Here is an 18,332-nt window from a genome sequence, read left to right on the forward strand (position 1 = left end):
TTTGAATTCGCACAAATTGATCAACGTGCTTGATCCAAGCAACTCACAAGATGGAGCGACAAAAAATTATGTGGACTTGTTGTTGCAAAAATCGAGTTTGACCAGTGTTGTTCCAGGATCCAGTTTTACCAGTTTAGGGCTTAAGTCTCAGACAGTAGCAGCGTTAACCACTTCTCCTGTGTTTGCGTTTTCTGGAAAATCCGGAGTGCTGAGAAGATTGTGGCTGGCTTTATACAGCACCTCTGGCACGAATATTCCAGGCCAAGTTTTCATTCGAATCTTTACAGATGGAGAAATCAATGTAGGGAATTATGTAGAAGTGACTGACGGAGTTGGAGTGGATCAAACAGGACTTGCCACTGATTTGCTTTTTTCACCATTGGGAGGAGCTTTTTACGTCAATTCTTTGCAGGGATGCAACATGTTTAACACCACTTCCTTGGAAGGGTATTTCACATTGGACATGCCTTTTAGAAACGACATCTCCATTCAACTCGTCAACAGAAACGCTACTGCCATCACGTATTGGATTCAACCGTTCATTTCCACACTTGCTTCTATTCCTGCTTCCATCCCTCTTTACAAGCTGTACTGCAGAACGTTTCGATATTTGAATACCACTTACGGCAGCGAATACGTTTTGATGAACACCAACGGGAAAGGAAATGGCGTCTCGTTGAAATACATCAGGATGCACGTCATCGGCTCTTCTGGAAATTGGTGGGAGTCTAGAGTTAGAATGTACGATGGGAATTTACCTCCAGGTAACGGCTCTGTACTTACTCCTTGGACACCGTACAACACCAACAATTACACGTATTTTCCAGGATATGACGGTGACAGCACATGCTTCTTTTCCTCTTCTGGATTAGAAGATTTTTACTTGTCCTCATGGAACGGATCAAATGTGACTTCATTCAACAACACATCGACTGGACTTTTGTATCAATCCACTTCATCCATCGGTTCCACCACCACCATTTCTTTATACAGAAATTTCGGAGAAGCAGATTCTATGCCTACTGTCGCGGCTGGTAGAAGACTTGTTGTCACGCTCAACTCTGGAGATGCACAAGTCGGACAATCTGGAAGCTTTTACCTTCTTCTAGGACAAGTGTATTATTATGCTTAAAAGATCTGAAGGATCTAAAAATTTCACAAGTGACTAATGTACAGATGAAATAAAAAAATTGAAAATGACTTAAATAAATTTCTATTGCTATAAAAATGTCAATGATTAATACAGAAGAACCGCAATACTTGAACCCTGAAGAAGATGACGACGACGATGTTGGTGTATTTACTCTAGGTCGACCACAATACTTGAGCCGTGAAGAAGAAGATGACGACGACGATGCTGGTGTATTTACTCTAGGTCGAACACAATACTTGAGCCGTGAAGAGTATTATTATTTTTACGAGGAAGATGAAAGCGTAGGATACATTGATGAGGAGGAGGAAGAGAAAAGAAATAGATTAAAGATTGAAGCATTGCGTAAAGGTTTTCATAAGGATAAATATAGAGTGTGTGCTTCTGCTGCTTAAACAGATTTTTAATTCTTTTTGAAGAATTGAAAATTCAAGATGGAATAAAATGGATTCGCAAGCGAATCTAAAAAAATTATTTTTTTTGCAATAATAAAAATGGAGAATCATGTGTATAAAAAATATTTTTTTAATAATGATCGAAAGGCGTCTAATAAATCATATCTTTTTTGCGACAAGTATTTGAAGCATGCTCCCTCAAAAGTAGGAACGAGATATGAAATATTTGCTCAAAAAGACATCACACTGAATAAACTGAGTCATCAGAAAATAACTTTTATGTTTGGAATAAAACTTAAAAGCGGATTAGCTTTAGTGAATTTGAGGGAAAGCCTAAAATCAAAACTGGATTATTTCGGCCTCAGCATGATGATATCAGAGTCGGTGGATAATGTGATCATGGAGATTATTAATAACAGCAAGTCAGATGTCATTATTAAAAAAGGGGAAAGTTTATGCTTTGTCAATTTCATTAATGAGTAAAAACAAAATATTTTTTTTCGTTTAATATAAAATGGAATACAATTACGATGCTAAATCTAAACTTTATCCAGTTCTTCCAACAGCTCCTGCAGATGAAGGGCACAATTACCGTCTTCAGAAAATAAGTGAAATCCAAAAAGAGATGGACAACGAGAGGAAAAAGAGAGTGCATTTGAGCAAAAAGTATCATCGCGCTTTCAGAATCATTTCTTTTGTAGACACTACGTTGCAAGCAGGTGGTGTTGCGCTTGGAGTTGTTGGAATTGGAACTTTGACCACCATCGCTGCTGCCCCTGTTGCGATTGCGTGTGAAGGTGTGGCTATTGGAATGGGGTTTTTATCCATTGTAGGAGGACAAGTCAACAAAAAACTAGCATTAAAAGCGGAGAAGCATGAAAAGATCAAAGTGTTGGCAGAGTCGAAATTGAACACCATCAACAGCCACATTTCAAAGGCTTTAGTAGACAACGTTGTGAGCGATTCAGAGTATGAATTGATTTTAGACGAGCTTCAAAAGTTTAAGAGTCTGATGAAAGAAATAAGAACTAAAACAAAAATCAACATTGACGAGATAACCAAAGAGTCGTTGATCCAAAAAGGAAGAGAAGATGCGATAAAAGCGTTTAATAATATGTTTAAGAAATCGTAGATTTCCATGGATTCAAAGAATCTAAGAAAAATTAGATTTTTCCATGGATCCAAAGGATCTAAGAAATCGTAGATTTCCACGGATTCGCAACGAATCTAAGAAAAACTAATTTAAAAACATAATTAAGTCTACGTTTAAGTTTTTTTCTTGTGTTTTAAAAAATGTCCTTTTTTAAAATAGCAGACCCTAACAAGAGGGATGAAATTGTGAAAGAACTTGTTGAAAGAAGAAAAAGAATCTATCAAGACAGTTTGAATGAAAATATTTATGATGCTAATCTTCAGACTGACTTGAGCAAACTTTACAAGCCTCTGATTGAAAGCAATGAAAAGATGCAAAACGAACTAAAGAGCATCACATACAGAGAGGCTGAAAACACTCCACTGGCTTTAACCTATCCTGAAAACGAGATAGCGTTAATTAAAAGAATGAATGTTGGAAATATTGCTTTAGAGTATTTGTCAAGATACGCCTCAAAAAGATATGCTGCAGACAGAGTGTTTGGAATTCACTCGAAAGAACGCGGAAAAATGTATATCGGTAAAAAAGAAATAACCATCGATGAAAACGATGTTGTTATTGATGGAGAAAAGTATGATGGAACAGAAGGTCTTTGGGAGTTGATCACAAGGTCGCAACCTGATGAATCCAATTACACTGAGGATGATCTTAAAAATTATGAAGATATACTTATTAAAACTCAAGCAATGGAATCTGAATCAAATCCAAACAAGCCAAAAGCTTTAAGAGGTGAAAAATACCGACAAATTATAAAGCCTATTTGGGAAAAATTCGTGATGAATAAAAAGGGTAAAAAAGGTCATGGTGTGATTATCCTTCCGAGCGATCCAAACGCTCTTGTGGAAAAGCTTGAATTGAGCATAGCTGCAGGACATGCTGGAAATAAAGAGTCGAGAAATGTGGCTGTTTCCATTTGCGATGAACTGTTGAGACAGAATAGGATTAATAAAGACGAGTACAAGGCTATGATCGCGTATATCAATATGAAATAAAAAAATCTTTGGAAATAAAAAATGATCGTTTATAGAAATAGATATGTTAAGAAGCATATTGTGGGTGGAAGTGGGATAATTGACACGCTTAAGAATTTCTTGAGAAGAGCAGCATCTTCAAGCGCTTCAAGAGCAGCATCTACTTTGGCTAATAAAATTGCAAAAACTGAACTGGGAAGAGAAGCAATCATGGCTACTAAATCTGCAGGAAAAGAGTTAGCTTCTGCAGCCATTTCCACTGCTAAAGATGTGGCTATTGATAAAGGTAAAAAGACCATTGAGAAATTGTATGCCAAGACTGGAACTCCTAAAAATTCTTCGAATTTCCATGGATCCGAAGGATCTAAGCCTCATGAAGCTGCAAAGAATGATCTCAACCTTAAAAGCAAAGAAATTATTTCAAGCATTGTTAACAGAGCGGCAGCAGCACCGGTTATAGATGAATATTCCATGTATGGATCGGGATTATCGAAGAAGAATGCGATTAGAATACAAGACCTGGTAAAACTTTCAAAGAATCTAAAAAAGGGAAATGGACTTTTGATTGCATGAGGATGTAAAAATTTTTTTTCTTTGACGTATAAAAATGGCAAATTCCGATGTTTTAAATTTTACAGAAGAGATTATTGTTGATGAAGAAATTGAGAGATTCGAGTTTCATGAATACGAACCAGTGAATAAGAATCTAAACGTGGATGGAGAAATAAGAATCAATATTGAGCAGCAAGATTTGTTCACGCTTCCATCTGAGGCGTACATTTTGGTTGAAGGAAGACTTTTAAAAGCGGATGGAACTTCTTACGCTGATGCAGACGTCGTTGCTCTTGCTAACAACGGTATCATGCACATGTTCAGTCAGATTTCTTATCAGTTGTCGAATCAAGAGGTGGAAACCATTTACGAACCTGGACAAGCTACCACTATGATTGGATATCTAAAATATCCAGCGGAGTTCCAAATTTCAGAGGGTATGAACCAGCTGTGGCAGAGAGACACAACAGCTTTAGCAGATCTTGTTAACAACACTGGATTTAAAAATAGACAAACCTACATCATTACACAGCCTGAAGAAAAAGGAACGTTTTCGTTCTGCATTCCTTTAAAACACATTTTTGGATTTTGCGACGATTACGATAAAGTGCTCTATGGATTTAAGCATACACTTGCTCTTGTGAGAAAGAGCGATAGCGATGCTATTTTTAGAACAGCTGCAACAGCTGCAGGAAAAGTGGATTTGACTAAATTGTCTTTGTTTATGCCTCATGTCACGCCCTCTGTCGCGAGTAGCGTCAATCTTTACAAAATCATTGAATCAAAAGTAGATGTCCCATTTTCGTTCAGATCTAGACAATGTGATACCATCGCTGTTCCTGTATCAAACAACTTTAGTTGGAGGTTAAGCGCAAGATCTGCTAGTGAAAGACCTAGGTATGTCATTGTTGGATTCCAAACCAATAAATCTGGAAGTCAAGAACTAAATCCTTCAGTCTTTGATCACTGCGACTTGAAAAACATCTATGTCACCTTAAACAGTGAAAGGTATCCCGCTGTTGATTACAATTTAGACTTTAATAACAACAAATACTCAAGAGCTTATAGAGACGCAGCTAAGTTTGACAATAGACTTTATGGAATTAACGAAATTATATCTCAACCCAATTTGTTTGCCTTAAATTATAGGTACATTTGTCCTCTTTTTGTTTTCGATGTAAGCAAGCAGGCTGAGAGGTTAAAAACTTCAGTGATAGATGTGCAAATAAAAGCGACATTCAATGCAAACGTTCCTGCAAACACTCAAGCCTTTGCTGTTCTCATTTCCGATAAATTGCTCAGACTTAAATCAGATGGAAGCAGAATGAATATTGTTTATTGAAATGTTTTCAAAATAATATTTTTTATTTAAAAAAATGAGATATACGAAAAAGGATTTGAAAAAATTACTGAAAGAAAACGGAATTTCCAAAACGTCAAACAATAAAATGTCATTATTGATGCTTGCGGTTGAGAACAACTTGATTGATAAAAACGAATGGATTAAAGACGTGAAGGAAGAGCGACCTGTGGGTAGACCGAAAAAGGGTTAAATCTGTTACAAGAAGAATAAAATGAAACAGTTTTTTCCGTTTTTTCTAGAATGTAGTATAAAAGAGACTGACGTAAATAAAAAAAGACATCTTGAGCTTCTTGCTTTTGGCAAGGGGGGAGTCATCATTACCGACGGAGATGGAAACCCTGTGTATGTCACTGAAAACGGGAATTTTAATATTCCAAAAGAGTACAGTGAGGAAGAGAGAGACAAGCTTTACCAACTTGTATGGAATGGTGAAACAGAATATTCACGAATGGAAAAGAAAATCAAAGATCGTCTCAGTACTTGGAAAGACTTACCTAAAAAAGAAAAGCTAAGAATGATTGACAAGTATGTGCTTGGTTTGGATTGCGATTTCGAGGAGAAGAAAAAGATTTCTGGAAATCTAAAAAGCGCGATTTTAAATCATTCGCTCGCTTCCAATGACATTGTGTATGAAAACTTTAAGATACTTTGTATCCATGGAAATCGCTAGTGATTTTTAAGATTCTTCGAATCAATGTCATAAATTAAAAAAAATCGAATTTGATTTAAAAAAAATCTTGTATATAGAAAAGATGATATATACAAGAAAGATTTTAAAAAATTTGTTAAAAGAAAACGGCGTTTCCAAAACGTCAGAGAATAAAATGTCACTCATAATGATTGCGATTGAGAACAACTTGATTGATAAAGATGCAATTTTGGAAAAATCGAAAGAGGTGAGACCTGTGGGAAGACCTAGAAAAAATGAGAAAAAAGAAAAGAAGCCTATTGATCCTAAATATGCAAGACTTGGCTTAATTAGAAATAATCCTTTACGTTTGAAAATAACTCATGTTGATACTGGAGAGGTGGTGGAATACAAGTCTGCTTACGAATCACAGAAAAAGACGGGGCATGGATGGAATTACTTTGAATGTCGAAATGAAAAAGTAGTTGATGGATGCAAGTATGAGATTTCTGGAACAAGAAGTTTTTAAATTCAATATAAGAATTTAAAAATTGAAAATGATATAAATTAAAAAAATCTTATTAATAAAATGGAAAACAAAACGGTGAGAGAATTAAAAGAAATTGCTAAAGGGCAAAAAATAAGAGGATACTCTAAAATGAGAAAGGAGGAACTTATAATGGCTTTGCAGCCTCCTAGAGTTGCCTCTGCTCCTGCTACTTTTCGTAGACGAACGACTGAGGCAAGACCTTTGCCTGTTAATGCTACCGTGGTGAGGTTTGTTCGACCAGCTGTAAAAGTTTCAATAAAGCCGACAAAAGTAAGGCTTGTTTCTTCTGCAGTGATAAAGCCTCCTATAGCACCAAAACCAGCCCATTTGCAAAGACCTATCCTTGACGAGCCTGTTTCAGATTTAACACCTGCTATAGCGCCAAAACCAGTCATTCCACAGAGACCTTCATTTTTTTCAAGTCTGTCGTCAGCTACAAAAAGTGTAGCATCCTATGTTAAAACTAAGTTTAACGATGTTAAAGAATGGATAGAACCCTACGTTCCTGAAGTAGTCAAGAAGAATGTGAGCGAATCAGCAAAACAAATCGATAAAAAGATACAGTCTATCAAATCTCTTGTATCAAAAACAGTGTACAAACAACCCTTGCCAAAGCCAATTATAGTAAAGTTTAAAATGACTGAACATTCAGCGGAGAGTTCTGTGAGGCAATTTTCTTATAGGCCTTCTTCTCGATATCAAGACATTGCATCCTTTTTTAATTTGGTGAGAGAGTCTGCCATTCAAACCATGGAAGGGGAAAGAAACACCAGAGTAAGAATTATTTTAACGTGCAAAATGAAATCTGTAAGCATGATGACTGGTGAAGAAGTGACTCGGGAAGCAAGCTTTTCCACAAGATCGGAGATTATTCTAGCAACTACAAATGTAAGAGAGCTCATGGGTGAGATGGAAGAAAAAGTATTGGAAAGTAGTGTTAAATACAATGCTTTAGGATCTAATTCTACCCTGTCTAAGATTTTAAGGATGGATATTAACTTTACTGATTACGAGCCTATCAGCGGTTCCTCCTATATTGAACTGTCTAAAGAGCTGAAAGACAAAAAGGCTATCATCAACATGGAAAACAAGGACAATCAATGCTTTAAATGGTCAGTCACTAGAGCGTTGAATCTGAAAAATAAAAACAACGAAAGAATTGACAATGATCTTATTTTAAAATCAGAAGAGCTAAATTGGGATGGAATGGAGTTTCCTGTTAAGATCGCTCAAATTAAAAAGTTTGAGAAAAATAATCCAACTATTAGCATTAACGTCTTTGGGTATGAAAATGAAAAACTTTACCCTTTGAAAATATCTAAATTCGCAGATCGAAATAACTGTGTTGATTTGTTGTTTATTTCAAACGAAGACACTGACCATTATTGCGTGATTAAAAGTATGAGTCGGTTATTGTCAACACAAACATCAAATCATCAGCATAAAATGTATTATTGCAGAAATTGCTTGCAAGGCTATGACCAGGAAGAAAAGCTTCAACAGCATCAACCTTATTGTTATGACAACGATGCAGTAAGAATCGAACTTCCTAAAGAAGGGACGACTGTTCAGTTTAAAAACTATAACAAGTCTATGAGGGTTCCATACGTTGTATTTGCCGACTTTGAAAGTTTTATCAAACCCATCGAGGACAACACTGAATATAATAATAAAGAGTCGTACACCAAACAATACCAAAAGCACGTTCCAAGCTCCTTCTGCTATTATATCAAATGCTTTGACGATAGCCTTTACAAAGGAAAACCAGTCATGTACACAGCTGAAAGCGATGACGATGACGTAGCTCAAAAGTTTATAACCATGCTTGAATCAGATCTTATAAAGATTCTTGACAAGATTGATATAGTAAAAAAGAAAGTGAAAACGGATGAGGATGAAAAGAATTTTGAGGTTGCAACTCTATGCCATATTTGCAATAAAGATCTTAACGATGATAAAGTGTGGGATCATTGTCATTTGACTGGAAAGTATCGTGGAGCTGCTCATAAGAAATGCAACTTGAATTATAAACTTCCAAAATTCATACCCATCATTTTACATAATTTGTCTGGTTACGATAGTCATTTGTTCATCAAGAAATTAGGTGGAAAGCTTAATTGCATACCCAACAATGAAGAAAAATATATCAGCTTCTCGAAAAAAATCAAAGTGAGAGAATTTACTGATAAGAAGGGCAAACTAAAGGAAGTATGGAAAGAGCTAAGGTTTATTGACAGCTATAGATTCATAGCTGGTAGTTTAGACAGTTTGGCTAAAAATCTAAACAACGATCAATGCAAAAACGTTGCTCAATATTACTCTGGAGAGAAGTTTGATTTATTAAGAAAAAAAGGTATTTACCCTTATGATTGGGTGGACTCGATTGAAAAGTTCTCCGAAACGCAATTGCCTCCTATTGAAGCATTCTATTCCAAACTGAATGATGATAGAATAAGCTGTGAAGACTACGCGCATGCAAAAAACGTTTGGGATGTATTTGGATGTGAAACGTTTAAAGATTACCAAAAACTGTACAACATGTCTGACGTCTTGATACTTGCTGATGTCTTTGAAAATTTCAGAGACACTTGCATGGAATATTACAAGCTTGACCCTGCTTGGTATTACACCTCACCTGGTTTGGCTTGGGATGCTATGTTAAAGCTAACTGGAATTCAGTTAGAGCTTCTGTCTGATATTGATATGCTTAATATGATAGAAAAAGGTATACGTGGTGGAATTTGCATGATCAGCAAACGTCATGGAACTGCTAACAACAAATACATGCCAGACTATGATCCTTCACAACCTTCGAAATTCATTCAGTATTTAGATGCAAATAATTTATATGGATGGGCTATGTGTAAGCCTCTTCCCGTTAGAGGATTCAGATGGATGACTGAAGATGAACTCTCCAATTGGAAATCCATGTCTTGCATTCTCGAAGTCGACTTGAATTATCCTAAAGAGCTTCACGATTTACACAACGACTATCCTTTGGCTCCTGAAAGACTAACCATTGGAAAAGTAGAAAAGCTCGTTCCTAATTTAAACAACAAGGAGAAATATGTCATTCATCACGAAAACCTAAAACTCTATGAACGACTTGGATTGATCATTACCAAAATTCATCGTGGTATCACCTTTGAAGAAGAACCTTTCATGAAACAATACATTGACCTCAACACCACATTAAGAGCAAAAGCTAAAAACGAATTTGAAAAAGAATTCTTCAAGCTTATGAACAACTCTGTCTTTGGAAAAACCATGGAGAATATTCGAAAGCATGTTGATATTAAACTGGTCACCACTAAAAAAGAAGTCTTAAAATTGTCAAGAAAACCTAACTATGATAGAAATACCATTTTTGATGAAAACCTTGCAGCGGTTCACATGAAAAGAACAAAACTCTTTTACAACAAGCCTGTTTACTTAGGACTGAGCGTTCTAGACATAAGCAAAATTCTCATGTTTGAGCATCATTACGACTACATGAAACCTAAATACGGGGATAAGCTGAAATTACTCATGACTGATACTGACTCTCTGTTTTACGAAATCGAAACAGATGATTTTTTCAAAGACATTGCTGACGATGTTGAAACCAAATTTGACACGAGCAACTTTTCTAAAGACCATCCTGCTATTGAAAACGTTGGGTTTAAAGTAGGGTTAAATAATAAGATTATCGGCATGTTTAAAGACGAGGCTGGTGGAAAAATAATTAAAGAGTTTGTTGGACTAAGACCGAAACTCTACTCCTATAAGCTCTTTAATGAAAAAGAAGAGAAAAAATTCAAAGGGGTTAAAAAGAAAGTTGTTGATAAACACATCACTCATCAAGACTATTACGACTGCTTAATGAATAAGACAGAAAAGCATGCAACCATGAACGTTATACGATCACATGACCATGACATTTACACCGAAGAAATCAACAAGGTTGCACTCAGCGCTAACGACGACAAAAGAATTATCTTAGATGACGGAATTCATACCCTAGCCATTGGACACTACAAATTAAAACCGTGCTTTACATTTATGGACTATAATCAACTCTTTGGTCTAGAATAAATTACGAAAAATATACAGTTTTATACTTCTTTGCAGGTTCCGGCATGATATTAACAATGAGATGGAAATCTAATAACATTTTTTACATTTTTAAAAACACAACACCATCTTGAATTCCTTAAGTATGGAAAAGTATCAATGAGCCAGAATCGGCATTGTGTAGTAGTTAACTTCAATCAACAAATGAATCAGTAAACATTCAAAGTTCTTAAAACGTTAAACTTGACCACGGAGTTTAACCAAATTTTACAACAACTGTAATCATTTAGCTAACGTGAGTAATTTCAAACTGACGGAGTGCAGTTATTGCAATACCGTAGGACATTAATCATTTGCATGCAAGAAATTTTGAAAAATTTTCAGGCCTGTCAATTGGAGAAGCATAGAGTAAAATGGGGTCAAATGAAATAGTTAAGAATTTTGATTAAATTTTTTTTTGCTCTCAGCATCTTTCAATCTCTCGAGTATTTCAAGTTTATTGAGACACTCCCCTTCGAACCTTGTTACGTCAACATTTTTTCGTTTTTTTTATGTCAACGTTTTGAATGCGAAACATTTGTTGCAAAGCGACTGCAAGCGATCGGGTCGATTGCAATTGTTTTTCAACCTCTTTTTAAATTTCCTTTTGAAAAGCCGGAGTTAATGCAATATTGGAGGTTGTTTGCAGGCGAGTTGACTTTAGAGGTGATTTTGAAGCTGATGCTATGCAATATATGCTTACGCTAGATATTGTTAGTATATATTTAAAATGGAGTGGCTGAGATGGTGTAGTTCCTGGTACTAGTAGTAATAAGGGTACTATCATAGATTCTGGTGGTTGAGATGATGATGATGATTCAAACATAATAGCAATCTGCAATTTTGACTTATCAATGTTTGTTGATGTCGAGTGGAAACAAACCAGTATTCTAAAATCCAGTGACTAAGTGCGCGTAAAAACTTCATAAGAGCTGAAAAGGTTTGCTTGTTGTTGGCTACAACATTCTTTCATTCGTCTCTGCATAAAGCTGTTGAAGTAATTTACGCTAAACTCTTTTGACATGGCAATAAACACCGACATCTTGTAGCCACAGAATGTGTGACGAATAAGCTGGTAAGCAAATTAACAAGATATTATTTTAGATGCAAATAAGTACGACCCCATTGGTGACATGTGTCACATGTTCACCTACGACTTAAAATATGAATGCCTATAATTGAATAGCAATAATTAGATTTACTTAATCATATAACTATTTGGTTAAAGTAAAGACTAAACTAATTACCTGGAACTTGTTAATGGCGGGAACATACACGCCAGTGAGCCACGTCACGAGTTGCTTATCTTCCATCTATCCTGATGGAGATATGGCATATACGGCATCGTCCGACCACTTAAGCACCAATCTCTGTACAGACGTTTTTTTTATTTAAAAGTAATGTATGGAAAAGACGATTATTTCATTCAACCCCACAGTTCTCCGTTTCCGTTTTTAGCTCATAACTTTTTTTCCTTGAATAGCAAATTTGATTTTGAAAAAAGATTCTTGACCAGCGTAAAAAGTTCTACCAGTATATTTACTAAGTTCAATGGTATCAAATTTAATTTCCGAGAGTTTTATGTCCATTTTTCAAAAAAAGAAAATAATATATCAATACGCTTTCGAAAACTTAACAAATTATAAAAAAAAAACTTTTTTTAATTATAATTTGAGATCATCTTACTCAGAAAAAAATCTGCAAAAAGTTTATTAAATAATTAATTAAGATAAAAAGATTAAACATTGTCATAACTATTTTATTCTAACCCTCTTTACTATATGCATAAAGGAGAAATACAAATTAGCAAAAGTAAAGTAGTAATGCATCACTTAAACCAAGTTTTTAGTAAAAATACTTTCGCAATAAACCTGAGTGTAAACAAACAAAATGTTTAATTTGAATTTGATACGGGACCAGGAGAAGCAACATTTTTTGAAGAAATTATTTAATCAAACGCTGAAATATTCTAAACTTATCGCAACAAAGTTCTAACTTATCGCAGCAAAATTCTAAACTTAACGCAACGTAATTCTAAACTTATCACAACAAATCAATTATAACTACAGAATCATAGAGATCAGATTAAAGGCGCCGAGTCCACGGTGGCAACAGGGGCAGTGGCAGCCCCCCTCTCCGCTGGAAATATATACTAATAATATATTATCACGGATTATCATGAATGCGAGAGTATCTATTTGCCCCCGTAATAATCCGTAGTAATGTATTATAAGTGTAAATTTCCGGGAACTACCCCTCTTGCCCGGGTGGACTCGGCGCCTATGGATCAGATTTCCGGGCAAATCAGCAGAAAAAAGTGAAGTATTACTAAAAAACAAGTTTTTTAAAAATTTATGAAACATCTTTCATTAATTAATAATTTAGTGGGATCTAAATTAGCTTGTTTTTTTTTAACACATAAAAAATGACTTTCTTTGACTAGACAATTTGATCTGAGCTTTTTAAAGTTAAATCTAGTTTAAAATAAAGTAAATGTGTGGATAAAAATAAGCAAAAACAATAAAATAAATTATACCACTTGATTTCTCAGTGAATAAGAGGCGATTTGCATTCATTTTTTGAATTGTTTTTCATTATAATACTTTTTAGTATTGGTTAATTATGCAAAAGACATTTATTGCACATTTTTCATCAATTCCTTTAACAAAAGTTTTAATATCTAAAAAACTTGAAAACTTAAAAAAGTGAAAAGCGCTATATCTAAGAAATATATGTACAAAAAATCGCCATAGTATACTACTGCATTAGTAAGTTAATCCACTTTGAATAATGGATCATGCAGCTTTTCTCTCTTTCTCCCATTGCTACATATTTGTGTTTTGTGATGTATATATTTTCTCTCTTTCTCTCTTTCACTCAAAATGGTTTGCGTTGGTGCATGCAAAAATGATCGCCCAGATGTCACTGCCAAAATTTGTGATGTTTCAACAGATCTAGCGAGAAACATTGGGATAACTAGGAAAGCTAAAGCCTGTGGATTTGCACTTGAACTTAAAAAGTTAGGAGCTCTTTGTAGAGAAACTGAGAGTTTGTATTTTGATGAATCAAAAGTTATACCTTAGTATTCTCTACCTCTAACACTTCATAAAAATTTCAAACATGGAGGTATCACCAACGAAGATAAGAGCAGAGGCAAACAATAAGGTCATCAGAAATTTTCGCATAATCCACACTTTATACTAATTTCCATGCTCTCCTTCTCGGTGTATTTACAGCCAAGTTTCAATTAAACCGAAGTTTGGATTTAATGGTTAATTTTCAATACGCTGTTTACTTCTATAACTTCCAAAAACTTTTCCTTTTGTCGTTCACGTTCCGTAGATGTTGTTGCTAATGGTATTTTAATTGAAATGAAACCCTTTACTTTAAACTCTACTATAAGCTTCAAATCTGTGTCTTCCTACCTGCATATTTTCAATTCGCTCTGATATTGCTTCCGTTGCCTTCATGTTTTGTAATGTAAAATTTCATTTTTTTACCAAAGAGCAGGAAATAAAAATCCCCCCCCCCCCACTCTATTTTTTTTTTTGTTTAAAGAAAATTCGAATTAAAAAATTTTTATTACAAAAGAAACCAAAGCTAAAAACTAAGATAACAGCTAAGTAAACAAAATTTAACTCTCTGCAATAAGCTGGCTCTATTAGTAATATTTTTGACATAATTAACACTTTAAAAAACGTTAATTCGGTTCTCAAAGCATGCTTTGTACTGGAGCCAGACCATGCCAGACTAAGTCTAATGATTTCAAAATGTCATTTTTTTAACCATCCATGTAAACGTAACATGGAAAGTTTTCAGTGTTCTATCACAAAAAGCAACCAATTTCCTTTACTATGTTTTTTTAACTGCTTTTCAATCCTGACATTCCGGGAAAAAAAGATATTTCATTCAAAAGACAATTCTTCTGTTTAAAGACATTTCATGAGAGATTTCAAAAATCATTTAAAAGTTTTTTTCTCAAAAAATTAAGTGATAACATCATTTGCTTCTTTTGTGATTTTTACTACGCTTAAGGTTGTCAATCTCATATAATGCCTAACACCTATCCAATTTAGGTTTGAACAATTAAATAAATTACAACTCTAAGCAATTTGTAGTCTTTTGAAAATGTACGGTCTTAAGGAAAAATAGCCTTAAAAGATTTTAAATCTGGGAATAGTATTTTAGAAGACAATACAATCTAAAAAAACACAATCGAGAAATACCTCAAAATGAATTCACTTTGCAAAATCCGTAAAAATTACCCTAACTTCGTATTTTTGCAGTTGCTATATTTTGTCTATCGCTGGGTATTGAAATGACAGTGGATTTTCCGAAGAGCTTGTTAACATTAGATTTTCCGAAGAGCTTGTTATTAAGATGCTGCTGGATCAACTTAATAGAAAACAAATGCTAGGTTTTTATGTCAAGAAGTATCGAGGTAAACAGCCAGATTTCAAGCTAACTAGACGTTAAAGTGTATTAAGGATTGCTAGAATATAATTCGACATGTAAAATTACACTGATTACTGCAGCAATTAGATGAAATTTACACGAATGCCTAAGAATGAAGTTAAATTGGGAAACTATATGGCAAATTCATATTGAAAAATTTGTGAAACTGACTTAGATATGATGCAGAAATTAAAAGAACATAAAATTACATGGAGCAATAATACCAGAAGATGCTCAAATCAATATCACTAATACCAGTAATTCAAAAGAAATCAGCGGCAACGTTCACATTCTCAACTCAAGAAGAGTTCCTAAACTATTTCTGAAGGAGCGTTCCGACATTCGACAACACTCGATGATTTGACGACATTTTGGTAAGCTAAGAGCTCTATTAATATTACCAAAAAAAAATATTACCAAAAAAAAATATTACCAAAATGCATTTCTTACAAGTAAAAAATGGAAAATTTTTGGTTTTAAAATTCTCTAATATTTTGGTACACAGTGGACCCAGAGGTGGAAATAGAGAAAAAATCTTTATTTGAGAAAGTCTATAAAAATTATTTGTTTAGAAAGTCAGATAAATTTGTGGATAAATAAAAAAAAAAAAATGTTTCAAGCTAATTTCTAAGTGATGATATGCACACGGTCGTTTTAATCTTGATACCAATCAGACATTTGTAGTGCGCATGCGTCTCCGGAGATTTCTTGTTTTCCTCTCGATATTTACAATTATTTTGATTTGTACTTTGAGATACCGAAAATAGGAACACGTTTTTAAACTATTATATTTTGTTTTTTTTAGTGTTGCAAAGTTTTATAAGATAATCAAATGACAAAATATTATGGATAATTAAAAAAAAGTTTGATTCGATTGCTTTTTAACAAACTTTCAGGAGCTGTAATAAAGAGTATTATTTTTTAATTTTATGTTTTTTCTAAACTCTTTAAATTTTTTAATTCAATTTTTGAAAGCAAGAACTAAACGGTTTCTAAAACTCTTATCTAAATTCTTTTAGAAAACACCCCAGACAGCCTACGACACTGAGTCAGAATTCCGGCGAATCATCGCACTCCGTGACGACTAGATTAGTAACGGGCCAGTACTGGCCCGAGTCTGGCATGCTTCTGGCGAGTAGTTGTACGCCATTGCGATGGTATTTGTTATTGGGCCAACACTGGCCCGATTGTAGCTTCTACAGAGTTCTGGCCGAATGTCGTTTTGCCATAACCGTCATTATTTTAAATATTTTCTGCGTCATCTATGATAATTTTATAGACGCGAAGTCAAATGCTTACAAGATATATTTCGCAAATTTCTTGCTTTTGCTGATGTTTTTTATTATGCTATTATTATAATACGTATTGTTATAATAACAGCAAACGTACGTTTGCTTTTAAAAAAAAATGTTGATTTTTTGTTAAAACGTATAGTTATGTTGTAACTAGAATTGCAATTGCTACATCCTACCTCTTGCAGTAGTAAATGCTACTGTAAAAAGTTCAGATGTCGCATGATGTAAATAATGTAAATTTCGCTTGTGTTAGCACATATCGTTATAGTAATTTTTTATAAAGGTTAGCTATGTTTTTATATTAAACAGTTTGAATAACATTCATGCAAGACTTATTTAACAATAAAACAGAAATGGTCAAAGAAAAGGCTATTTAAAGGTTAGAAGATTAAGTTTTAATCACAACAAATGTAAGATAATCAAGTTTTTAAATAAAAAACTTTTTTATATTATATATATATATATATATATATATATATATATATATATATATATATATATATATATATATATATATATATATATATATATATATATATACATATATATATATATATATAAAGATGATAACAAAAAAATAGCATGACAACAACAAAGAAAAGATAATAACAGTATATATATTGTTATTATCTTTATTTTTGTTGTTGCTTTTGCTGTTATTGATTATCTTTGTTTTTATTATTATATGCTCCTTTATTATAACTTGTTATTAAAATAATCTTATCTAATTTAAGTTAGTTTTAAACTCATTTTAAGTGATTTTGGTTGTAATACATTATATTTATGAAATGACTTTGTCAATCATCACTTTTCTCATTTTAGCAATTCAATATTTGAGTAAACCATCCAAATTAAATGTTTGTTTTTTTTTTAATCTTAACTTCGGGATAATTTATTGTTCTTGTTACATATATAGTTTAATGAAGATATCAATTGTGAAATATTTAATACACAGAATTCCTTCAGTGAGAAAACTGTTACCCCTTCATACATATCTACAGAAGACAGTTTTCCTGCTTTAAGTGAAAAAGTTGTAGATAATAATGATTCAGTTTTTGGAACTGTTCTTAATATATTTTCTCATAACACTGTCAATGTTGAAACTGAACTTGTTCATATTTAAAATCTTGGTAATGATAATGATGATGAAACATTTTCATCAGATTTGACTACCCAATTAGCTGATTGGGCTGTTCAGTTTAGTGTTAATCTGACTGTTTTGTCATCTTTACTGTGTATTCTCTGTCTGTTTCATCTTGATTTGCCTATTTAAAAAACTCAACACAATTTTATATTTGCATATCGAGCAGGTGTCATTATTTTTGTTTTGGTTCAGCAATAAGTTGAAAAAATATTAAACCATGTTTATGATAAAATTGCAAAATTTTCAGCTCCCTGTGGGCAGTTGAATATTGATGGTTTCCCTTTGTTTAAAAGTAGCAAAATATCGATTTGGCCAGTTTTGTGTCTTTTGCAAGGTTTTAATTTTAAAAAACCTGTGTGACTTAAGTCTGTTAAGAATCACAATTAGTATCACACTTAGATAAAATTAAACGCATCGCAATTTTAGATGACAGAAATCTCAAGTATCTATTGTTACAAGTTGATTAAGGTTTTGTTGTTTCACCCTTGCTTCATTTGTTATAATTTAATTTGTTGAAATCTGTACTAAGTCTATTTTCTTACATTATTACTAGCAAAATTATTATGTTTATTTCATACATAGCT

General features: G+C 33.6%; 2 protein-coding genes across 2 annotated transcripts; both read left to right on the forward strand.

Moving 5' to 3' along the window:
* Nucleotides 1-2,059: 2,059 nt before the first annotated feature.
* On the forward strand, nt 2,060-3,690 carry LOC149888148 (uncharacterized). The gene is made up of 3 exons (XM_090089007.1): nt 2,060-2,153; nt 2,247-2,342; nt 2,858-3,690. The coding sequence occupies exons 1-3, from the start codon at nt 2,060-2,062 to the stop codon at nt 3,688-3,690; spliced, it is 1,023 nt and encodes a 340-aa protein (XP_089945133.1).
* An 841-nt stretch (nt 3,691-4,531) lies between these two features.
* On the forward strand, nt 4,532-5,563 carry LOC149888149 (uncharacterized). Its single transcript, XM_090088278.1, has one exon. The coding sequence runs from the start codon at nt 4,532-4,534 to the stop codon at nt 5,561-5,563; it is 1,032 nt and encodes a 343-aa protein (XP_089944404.1).
* The last annotated feature ends 12,769 nt before the right edge of the window (nt 5,564-18,332 follow it).

This window comes from Hydra viridissima, unplaced genomic scaffold (genome assembly GCF_058129835.1).
Source record: "Hydra viridissima isolate aposymbiotic clone 2 unplaced genomic scaffold, HvirCarnegie_v1 scaffold_5, whole genome shotgun sequence".
Classification (NCBI taxonomy): Eukaryota; Metazoa; Cnidaria; class Hydrozoa; order Anthoathecata; family Hydridae; genus Hydra; species Hydra viridissima.